We start from the raw sequence: 12,067 nt of genomic DNA, 5'->3' as shown, positions 1-12,067 counted from the left end.
GGGGGAAATACAATAACCATTAAACTCACAAAGCTTCGAAACTCCAATCGAAAAAGTATATTCTATCTTTTGTCCATCTTCTATCATTACTAATAATCTCAAATACTTTAAAAGGTCACCACATTACCTCATATACATACTCATAACGCGATTTCAAATCCTTTAGGTTACCAGTCACCTCGAGATACTTAAGACAACCATATTTATAACGATATTCTTACTAACTCGATTAACTTTCCTTGAACCTTCTTAACTCATTCTTTCTTGTTTTAATACAAGTAGCAAGGATTATTATGGAGTGTGACATTCTCCCCTCCTTTAGAACATTCGTCCTCGCATGTCAAATGAGGTAAAACTCGTCAATTAAATAACCGAATCACCCGTTATAGACTATAGACAGCAAGATTTGACCACGAAAAGGGTGTTTTAGGAATATTATGCCTAAAAGTGCTAAACGACCAAATGGGTCGTTACAACTTAAAAGTTACATAAAAAGAAATTATAATATGAAAAGATATTTCTTAATAGAACTTGATTACCCATATCGTTCATGCTTAACAAAATTAAATTTCTTTTTTGGATATTATTTTGTGTATTATAATATTTTATTTTTTAAATATGATGCAAGCATACTTAATTATATTCTCTATGCATAACGAACAAAGTAAGTTGTTGTTTATACTGCATTCATCTAAAAAAATAATGCAAGACGTACTACGTGGTTAGTCAGTTCAATTTTTTGTATGAATTCATAAATACATTTCTTAATAGATATTTACACTTAAAAGTTACATAAAAAGAAATTATAATATGAACTTGATGGAATAGTTTAAAGGTGAGAACATCTTTATACAATATGTAGTTAATGAAACATTTTTTAGTTTTCCAGCAGTAGTAATTTCAAACATCTTGTAACAAAAGAGAGTAAACTTTTTATGTTTTTTGAGTATCATTTTTTTTTTTTTTTTTACACGGGTACAAAAATATGCTAGGCAATGTTTGTTAGCATAGGGAAACATGATTAAATGAATCATGAAGCCTTGAATCTTCATTTGTGTTTGAGAAAATAATTAAAATATACATTTTATAAAATAATGTACCATTTAAACTAGCAAAAGGAAAAAATGTCATTTTCTCATCACGTAAATTTTTAGAAACTTAAAGGAAAGTCTAATTATATTAAGAAAAGTAATTGTTCACCAAAAAAAAAAAAGTAATTAATTTTCTTCGTCTTTTCAATATACTTTGTATAATTTAATTGAATTAACATCTACAAACATTTGTAAGTATAAAATTTTATTTTTATTTATTTGAAAGTTATTTTTGTTTATAAGTAACCTTATTAAAATCTCAACAAAAGAATAAACATATCATATCTAATTGATGTCTCTAGAACCAAACTATTTTATTTTTTTTGAAAGAAAATGTTATAGTTCATATTGGATATATGTTGTCAAAAATTAAGAGACTTCATGTCATGTATTTGTTTGAAGGTAAAAAAAAAATAAAAAAATAAAAATAAATAAATAAAGGTCCAAAGTGTGGACGAAAATGTTCAATTTTTAAATATTTTTATTCAATTTAAATATATAAGAAGCCTTTAGTTTTTAAGAGTTTGCAGAAAATATCGAACTAATTGTTCAATAATTTAATGTCAAAGAGTGGGGAAAAATAAAAAATAATTATAATTGTAACTTTTAATCTTGATTTTGGGCCCGTGCTAGAGTTTGTAGAAAAATCAAACTAATCTTTCAATAACTTAATGTCATAAGGAAGCGAAAAAAAATAAAAAGTGATTACAAATTTAACTTTTGATCTTAAGCTCAGGCCAAATGCCACTAGTTACTATTATATATAAGGGCCAATCTTAATTTTTATCGTCCTCACATTGCACAACAAGAGTTTTGAACCGTTGATGATATACACGTGCATGGCTACCATTTCTCTGCCTCAATTCTACTATTCCACCTTTAACGCTCAGTTCTTCTTCTTTATTCCATTACACGTGGGTCCTGCAAGTTTTTGTTGATCTCTTTTCCCCCTTACTCCCTCCCATTTATGGTATTTTTAGTTTCTGTACTTAGTCTAATTTAAATAGTTTTTACAATATTAGCTGTTTTTACATAATCAAGAAGATATTAGCTTCTTTTTCTTCTTTTGAATTTATCCTTATATAAATAAATGAGTTTTTACATAATCAATAAATTATATTAAAGCGATACTATTTAATTAAAAATTATTTAGTGAAAAGATTTCTTACTCTTTAGGGGTAAGTAATTTTTTAAGGAGTATGCCCGAGCTAAAAATACCATATAATATGAACTGGGGGAGTATTAGATTATCCTTTAGATTATTTATCATCATACATTTTGGTAAAAAAAGTAGGCAATTGTGAAGCCACATTTTCGTTTCTAACCGGATCATTTATTAGATCTTACTAATTACTCTCCCTTCATTTCAATTTATGCGGCACTTTTCATTTTTCAAGAGTTAATTTGACTAAATTTGAAGCTCATTTATCAACTTAATATTTTAAATTAATATTTAAAAGTTATACAAACAACAACAACAATAACAATAAATACCCGGTGTAATCTATTTTTAAGCATAGACTATATATGAAGAACTAAACTGATTCTTGAGATTCATTTAATGAATTTAATTTTTCCTTAATTTCTCCTAAGCTAAGCTTAAATCACAAAATTTAACTAACATAAATTCTTGCAGCATAAAATATCATGAGTGAAATTAAAACTTAATAAATACCAAAAAATCGATACTTATCTAAAACTAAAGAAATTATATACTCATAAAGTCATAAAAATGTCAATGTGGTTTATGATTTTCACTGAGTTGTAATTATTTTATACAATTTAGCTCATGTTACTTTACAGAATGCCGAGTCGTTTGTATCTCCTTGCTATTTGATAATTCTCCTGCCAAATTTCCTTCATAAATATTTTTTTTTAATAAAAAGTATCTAATTAGTTGATTAAGAAACTTTTATAATTATGAAGACTTATCAGCCATACATGTTTAACATGTCATAAAATTATATTAATTATGCAGTAAAAAATGATACAAATTATACTTCTTTAAATAAAATATTACTACTTTTATATTTTGAGTTTGGGACCGGGCTTTTATCCTTAAAACGTCCAATATTTTGCTTCTTTAGTTGGCTCATATACGCTTATTATCCTAAAATTATTTTCAAATATAGTTTTAAAATACTTTACTTTATTAATGTACTTTAATGATTATTTACTAATATTCTTGTGGGATCACTAGGTTAATTTGTGTAAATTTTTTAAATTAAGGTGATATTTATTGCAGTATATATTTGAAGTTAATGAATTTTTTTTTTGTTGCGTTAGATGATTCTAGAAGATGAAAACATGAGTTTTATTAATACAAGTGAAAATAAAATACAGTATTAAAATCTTAAATGAGTTTAAGTTTAGCGCACAATAATTTAGAAGCAAGGCGGAGCTAGAGTGTCGGCGACAGTTTCAGTAGAATCTGGTAGCTTAAGTTCACAAACTTTGTATTTGTCTATAGATTATTAATTTAATATTGAATAACTTAAAAATTATAATTCAGAAATTATCAACTCCAAATCCCAGCTTTGCATCAGAATTGAAGTAAATAATTTCATTAACAATGAAAGTTAAAACAAAAAATTGCGCAGATTGCCCTTCTTCTGGGGTGGTCTTTAAATATTGCCCCTCATATTTGTGGTCTTTAAGTTTTGCCCTACGCTTGAAAAATGGTCTTATACCTGAGGTTCTGGGTTCGAACCCCCGCTTAGGCATAAATTAAAAAAAAATCGCAAGGCAAGGCTTGGGTCGCGTGTATGCTGGACCCGGCATACACTTGTTAAGGAATAACCAAAGTTATGCCGGACCCGACATACTTATGCCTTATGGGCAAACTTTTATTTAAGCATTAACTAAAGTCTGCCCATAAAATGCTAACTTTTCCTTAAGACATAGTTTAGTTATGCCTTGTACAGACTTTCAGTTAAGGCATAACTAAAAGTATGCCCTATAAGGCATAATTTTTCCTTAAGACATAGAATTTGCCTTATAAGGCAAACTTTTAGCTATGCCTTAAGGAAAAGTTCCGCATTATGGGGCAAACCTTAACTAAAAGTATGCCCCAAAGGCGGAACTTTTCGTTAAGGCATAAACTTTACCTTATAAGGCGGAACTTATAGTTATACCGAGTCCAGCATAACTTTAGTTATTCCTTAAGAAGTGTATGCCGAATCCGGCATACACGAGACCCAAGCCTTGCTTAGCGAAAATTTCTTTTTTAATTTATGCCTGAACGGAAGTTCGAACCCAGAACCTCATGATTTCTACAAGAAGCTCAGGATCGCAACGCGAAGGGCAAAAATTAAAGACCAACATTTTGAGGGGCAAAAACTAAAGACCATCCCACAGGAAGGGCAATCCAGCGAATTGCCCAAGTTAAAATGTCCAAGAGTTTGAACCCAAACTTAGCACGGGCCTCGCGAAACTAGTTTTAACTTAGATGTCGAAATTTAGACCTTTATCTGAGTCGGTCAGACCGTCACGATTCATTCAAATAGGTCATGACCATAAACTTAACTAAGTTCGCTTATAACAAATATTCAAATTACTTGTTTATTTAATCGATACTAATTATAAAGTGAATTTATACAAATTCACGTTTCTTAAAAAAATTTGGTGCTCAAAAGAACTTTTGAAGGAAGGATGAACAAATATTTAAATTTACTTGTTTATTTAATCGATACTAATTATAAAGTGCATCTATGCATATCACTTTTCTTAAAATATTTTGGTGTTCAGAAGAGCTTTTGAAAGAAAGGATGATTTTAGGGAGGACAAATCAATGTTATCTTTTCATTAATAATAAATAATAAATAGAATAAAAGAGTCAACAATCGAGGTACAATGAGAAAGCCTACCTATCCGGGGGTAAAGGCATATGCTTTTCAGTAGGATCCAAGAATCTTGTTATTGTTAGAAATTTGACAAATAGAAAATGAAAAATTCAGAAAAAAAAAATGATAAATTTGCTTAAAATACATAATAATGGAAAAAACTATCTAATTTTTATCTTTTTATGTTCTTATTCATTTTAACTTTAGTTTATTATTATTCATTCCTTTTTTCACCTAAAAACTATTTAAAGAGAAGCTACTGTAAATATTTAGCTGAATTGCACAAATATCCTTCTCTGAGACCTTGAGATATCTAATTTTCATGTCATTTTTAAGTAAAAGTTGAGAGTGAAACATTTAATTGTAAACATATAAAAGGCTTCATTTTCCTCTCTCATATGTACATACAGCAGCCAGCAGGAACCAATCTCCAGACAAGTTATGCTGCCAAAAGTTTCTGAATATCCCTCTGCAAAAGATTAAAAAAACATTACTTGGCAACAGCAGAAACCAACATTACTTGGCAACAGCAGAAACCAACACAATCTATGAATGCAGTTGAAAAAATAGAAACTTTAAATTAGAAATGCAGCTTTCCTTGTTGTATGTCCTGTGAATAACTTTCATCAGCTTTCCTAATTTTTTTGAAGTAACAGTGATATCCAAACTAACTTGCATCCCTCAAATAATCTACCGGGTACTTGCTATTTCCCACCAACATAGGTACCAGATAATAACTTTGATCACCAACGCTTAGACAGATCAAAACTTTCCTAATATTTTCTTCCCATCTGGACATCTATAAGTGCACTCAAGAACTGTGTTGTGTAAATAACAGAAAGTCTAAAAGCATTTTCATGTCAGTTTTCCTTTTGTGAATCGTGGTTTAACTTCGTTCAGTCAAGCTGTAAGTGCACTCATAGTGGGGTATTATTAGATTCAAATCAGGTCTGATCACTTACCGGGCTACTAGAGATAACTTATGAGTAGGAGTGGCAAACGGGCGGGGAGCGGATTGGATATGTGCGGGAAACGGGTTAAACAAAAATGGATAAACTATCTAACCCGCCCTTATTTAAAACAGATAAAAAATGGGTCACCCGACGGTCCATACTATCCGTCTTGATATCCATTTTTTAGTGGATAATATCCATATTTGATCCATTTTTAAAAAGCCAGTTATCAAACCATGTCTAACGGGACCATTTTGTTCTTGTGCCGAGGGTCTACCGGAAATAGCCTATGTACCTCCCCCAAGGTAGGGGTGAGGTCTGCGTACACTCTACCCTCTCCAAACCCACTTTGTGGGATTTCACTGGGCATGTTATTGTTGTTGTCTAACGGGTCGGATTGGATGGTTAATTGTTATTCTAAACCATTTTTCCAGCCCTACTCATGAGATATAGTTGCAAGTTAAGATTGTGAGGCAGAGTTTTACGGTACACTGGGGGTTAAGACAGACACCAGTAGGAAACATATCGACTGAAGTAAACCAATCATTGAAGTGACATTTACATTTATTTGGGTTGATTTAGTTCCAAGGTACATTTTCTTTTACAACTTCAAAGCATGAAATTGTTCGATGCATTGATTTGATACTGAAATCCTGCGTCTCGCTCTTCCCTTTCTCTTATTCGTATCTCCCTCTCCCTTATTCGTCCTCTCTCCCCCTTTCTATTTACTCAAAATTACCAGATTTACCAAAAGTTGTTTCTAGTTCTTCTTTATCCTTTTAATTCCCACCTACTCTTCCCCTCGAGTTATAAAAAAAAGGGCCTTTTCCATTTTTGGCCCGTTGACCAAAATTAATTACGGGCGCTAGCCAAAATATATAAAACCTATACACTGATTCTATATATCATATGTATATTTATACTTAATAAACAAGACATATACATTTACCGGCTATTATGTTTAGAGCAGTCCAAAAATGTAATTATTCCTTTAAAGAAACCAATGACTAAATGGGAGATCAATTATATCACAGCAGATTTAAAACCAATTATGAAGCTTCCATGACTTCAAACATTGTATATTAACATACAAGAGACAAGATAAAAGAATAAGTACCTCTATTTGGAAAGGCGACGTTGTTGGTGGATACCTCTCAACAACTTTACCATTTTTGTCCACAAGAAACTTCTCAAAGTTCCACTTAACCAGATCACCTAAAAATCCTCCTGCACTAGATTTTAGGAACTGATAAACTGGTGCCGTGTTTGGGCCATTCACGTCAACCTGTTTCATAGCTTATTAGTCCTTTGATTATACCAGTATGGCACTCCATCAGACATTATATGCAGGGGAAGTTAATGCAAACCTTGTCAAAAATTGGGAATTCAGCTTTAAACCGTGTGCAAGCAAACTGTTTAATCTCTGGATTTGATCCTGGCTCTTGAGCCCCAAACTGATTACATGGAAAAGCAAGAATCTCAAGCCCTGCAAGGAATGTGATCAACTGAGTTGGAACGATATGCATGGGTTAAAATTTATGTGAATTTTACAATGTTGAAATTGAACTTGTTAAAACAGCATTCAATAGTTATGCAATAAAAGAAATCGAGTGGTACAAAATTTGAAACGTATTTTAAGCCTGTGGTGCAACGAAAATACAACATGAACTTGATTTTTATAGTCAATCCTAAAGCATGTAGCTCACCTTGATTTTTATACTTGTCATACACATGAGAGAGCTCAGTGTAATTTGATGTCGTCAAGCCACTGAATCCAAAATCAGTTTCTCCAGTTAGATCACTGAACTACGGTAATATTATCTTGAAGCTTAAAACGTTTAAAGTCACAAATAGATGAGAGAGTACCATCTGGAAGCAACATTGACAATTAGAAGAACTTTTCCTTTAAATGTGCTAAGTGAAACATCTTTCCCATCAATATCCTGCATCAAGACATAAACATAAACAAGGAAACATATTTATTATCTACTGCATAAAATAATCAAAACAAATCAACATGTACAATCTTATCTCTTGTAGATGAGGATATATTTCTGTTAGCATCTCTTTCAGCATAATATTACATAAAACTTTTAACCAAGTTCCATTAAGTGTTGTGGAGATGAGTAAAGATGTCCCATGATATTGCTATACTAGGGATTTCAATAGATAAATGAAGAAACCTTTGATTCCCTTTCATGATTATAAGTTACATCACAAATCATATGCGATTATTTAGATAATGAACCACAATGATAATCAATCTTGTTAATTTTTTTTAAATGAAGATCAATCCTGCTAGAGTTTAATCCATAATTATAGGGTAACAGTAAATGCTACACCAAGTTGGTGTTAATTTTACAGTGTATTGTGGAAAAATACATCATACATCCCGGAATTCCATCCATTGGAATATGCTCAGTAACTCTAAAGAGGGCATAGATACATAACACGATGTGCATGAATCTATCTCGATTCGGCTTGGAAAACATCAATGTGTCATCGGCAAATAGACGGTGTGAAACCAATATCTCCTTCTCGTGGAAAAACACATATTCTAATCCCGGTTAGTTAACCTCCTTGGATGGACTTGCTCCAATCACTTGATTAACGCATCCATCACAAAGAGTAAAGCATATAAGTTTACGGCATTATTTCAAGTAATCCTAACAGATCATACCAATATCCAACTGTGAATATCTAAAGCTCATACATTTTAACAGCAACAATAAAAAAGAGTATACACTAGACAAGGTTTCTTTTCCTTAACTATTCTCACTAGACTCACACTACAAATTAAGATAAAATGACAAAAATGATCCCTTATATTTGGAAGTAGGTTCAAAATAGTCTCTTAAATATGCTTTGAACAATTTTTGTCCTTTTAAGTTTGCCAAAAAGTAACACCTTTTTTTCTCCGTCACATTTTTAACAAACTCGGTATATTAGATTTGATGCAAACTGTAGAAAACAAAAGATTTAATATAAATTTCTGTATTAAAAAAAGATTTAATGATGTAATCACCTTAAATAGGATGCTAGATTCAAACTTCAAGACAAATTGTAACAATATACATATTGGGAATATCATATTATCAAATACAAATTCCAATTAACACTGAAACAACAGATACATGTTCCTTCAACAGTCTAAACAAAAGAAAATACACACCCCATTCAATTTGCATGTCTGGTTTTGACTTGGCACGGAGTTTTAAAAAGTAAAAAAGATTTTTCAATCTTGTGGTCTTAAACGGAATTAAAGAATTGTTTTTTTTAGACGGATTAAAAAGGTAAGACGAACGAATTGAAAAAGAGGGAGTAACACATATTTCATCCCAAAAGATGCAATTTAACATATTATATAGTCTCTAATTATCTGAATCATATCTAAAGAAATTGAACTAATCTTAATTTTAGAACATGGTTCAATCAATTTAAGATGAAAGAATATAACCTTAACACTGAAATCATAAATAGTCTTTTCAGTAGCAGCTCTAGCATAGATGGTGCCCATAAGCTTAGATTTCAATGAAGAACCTGATAATTTGGTAGTTGGTAAAGAGAAACCATATTGGAAAAATGAAGATTTGGAAGAGCTACAAGTGGTTTTGAAACTAAGGTTCAGTTTGGGTTGAGAAAAAAAGGGGCATATTGGTGAAAATACTGAAGAAGAAGTAAAGGATGCCATTTGGATGTTGGATTTTAGATTTCAAGAACCTCAGTTTGTAATCAAGAACTGTGAATTTGATGAGTATGAATTCTTTTTAGGTAGTATGAGGCTTTTGTCTGTTAAAAACTCGAAAGTGGCAAGTGTGGAGAATGCTTTTTTGTTATTTTAATTTGTTTAACAAGTTCACGAGAGTGGAATGTAATGATCCACGTGGTTGTTTCTTTGCCTTTTGGATTGATTTTCCTTATTGTTTCTCCTTTTTTAATTAAAACAATACATAGACCTAACTAGATACGGCCAATTTGCACGATTGCCCTTAGTCTGCGCTGGTCTCTAATTTTTGTCCCTCAAATTGCTCATGCTTAATTTTTATCCTTCGCTTAATATTCTAAAGTTTTAGACACAAATTCTGGTTCAGTCAAAAAAAATAATTGTAAAGCAGAATTCTGTAATAAAATTATGCTTATTCAGGGGAAAGTTAGGACTTAAGGCAAACTTTTGCCCAAAATTAGGCTTATTCAGGCAAAAATTAGGCCTTAAGGTAGAGGTTTATTTTAAGGCTAACTTTTGCCCGAATAGGCCTAATTTTGGGCAAATGTTAAGCCTTAAGGCAGAGGTTTCGCCAAAAGTCTTGCCTTGCGAAATTCTTTTTTTTTTTTTTTTTTTTTAATTGAGTGGGGTTCAAACCCAAAACCTCGAATATTTTTGGCCACTTTTTTAAGCGAATGGCAAAAATTAAAGACTAGCAATTTGAGAGGCAAAAATTAAAGACTAGTGCGTTTAAAGGGCAATCCGCACAAAAAAAAAATGACTAGATACTACTTTCTTTGCGTTTGGCCATAGTTGTTCATGCAATTTGAAAAAAATAGTTTTTGAAGTAAAGACAGAAAAGTAATTATCCCAAAAGTAAAGACGTAAAAGTAAGATAGATATGGAGTCCAGGCTTTGTGGAACAATCAATATTTCACCCCGATAACTTCAAAAGTTATACCTCAACAATCAGCAATAACTTGTCCACTATTCGAGCTCGAAACAGAACCTGCAAACAAAGGTGCAATAAGTGTGGAGTAAGTATGGGAAAATAAATGTTCTCATTAGCATCATTGATTGACCATAAAACTGAAGCGGTGGCGAGGGTTGGTCTTTCCGATACTTACCTCCATACTTTATAAGTAACAAGATCAAGAAGTTATTATCACTTAAGCAAGTAAAGAATAGAAAGTCCACAAATCAAGTAAGCAACTCAAACCAACATGTAAGGTAAGAATTACTCCTCAACCATGTGAAGTTCCATAAAATACCAAGTAAGCAAGTCAAACCCGATTCTTCAAGACACATGTACAAGTCAAGTAGCGAGGATCAAATTAATTTAGAATGAGATGCAAATGCAATTACAGTGGCCAATATGCACTAGTATACACATGCTCCTATAATGACCCGTCCGGTCATTATTTAATACTTCGCGAAATCATGCCCAATTTAGGTCTATGATCGTAAATAATAAGCCCCATGGGTTGTTTTAAGGATTAATAGTGGGAAAAATCAGTTTCGAAAAATGTTAAAAATTGTGGGCCCGGGGCAGGAAATGGACAGCCATAGCAGTCCCGCTATAGCGAGACCCCGTCCGCCGCAGCGGACGAGGTGGGGCAGTGGCCGCGTTTTGGTCACTTAGTCTATTTTTCACCCTTCTTTTTAATAAAAGACTCTCCAAGGCTGCTATTAGGTTTCCACAAGAAGGAAAAACCCTTGACACCAAGAAAAGAGACTCGTCCTACTTTCTCCACATCTTTCCCCATGATTATCATTTCTCATGGATTCGGATGGAGGTTAGGAAGGCGAGTAATTAATGAAAATTCAATTAGCTGTTCGTCAACAAGGTAGGTTATGGTTTACTTGAGTTAGACTTTGATTAGTGAATCGTAAATGCACTTAGAGTTGATGGGAGATTTCATAATTGGGTCTTCGGACAGGGAGTTTGGACGGATATACTCTGAAAACCTAATGGAAATTGTGTGTAAATAGTAACTAGGGTAACAATGAGTAATTATTTGAGTGCTACCATTGTTGAGGTTTATATGCACAGGATGGGAATTGATTATTCATCATGGCTAGAAAGGGGTATTGTGTTGTTTAGAATATGTATTCCTAGGAGTATTCGATTTTCATCTTTATTTCCAAGTATACTGAAATATTCATATGATTGTCATACTTGCTAACAAGAATTTGATATTGGGAGGACTGAAGGAAATCGTAATAGTGTTACGCCCGTCAAGGGCATGAGTCACGACTTTTTTTATTCATTTGCATCATTGCATACATTGCATGTTGTTATGAGGAAATACATAGAGCAAGAAGTCTGAGTATGCGTCAGTTGTGTTATCTGGTCATATGGCCGAGTTGGGTTGAATATGAGGTACTATCTGTCAGCCAATCATTAGCAGTAATGTAACGGTGAGAAATCTATATGATGTGGATCCGCGTCTGAGGTTCTTTCCGGAGCGGAGGATT

At 32.4% G+C, this 12,067-nt stretch overlaps 1 protein-coding gene across 1 annotated transcript; it reads right to left on the bottom strand.

Annotated features, from left to right (window-relative positions):
• Positions 1-5,190: 5,190 nt before the first annotated feature.
• Positions 5,191-9,684, bottom strand: LOC132042538 (probable phospholipid hydroperoxide glutathione peroxidase). The gene is made up of 6 exons (XM_059433058.1): positions 9,344-9,684; positions 7,753-7,829; positions 7,593-7,654; positions 7,254-7,372; positions 7,004-7,171; positions 5,191-5,402 (listed from the first exon to the last, which is right to left on the bottom strand). The coding sequence occupies exons 1-6, from the start codon at positions 9,575-9,577 to the stop codon at positions 5,373-5,375; spliced, it is 690 nt and encodes a 229-aa protein (XP_059289041.1). The 5' UTR covers positions 9,578-9,684; the 3' UTR covers positions 5,191-5,372.
• Positions 9,685-12,067: the final 2,383 nt, after the last annotated feature.

Source organism: Lycium ferocissimum, unplaced genomic scaffold, assembly GCF_029784015.1.
Source record: "Lycium ferocissimum isolate CSIRO_LF1 unplaced genomic scaffold, AGI_CSIRO_Lferr_CH_V1 ctg16015, whole genome shotgun sequence".
NCBI classification, from domain to species: Eukaryota; Viridiplantae; Streptophyta; class Magnoliopsida; order Solanales; family Solanaceae; genus Lycium; species Lycium ferocissimum.
This window is presented reverse-complemented; position numbering and strand designations above follow the sequence as displayed.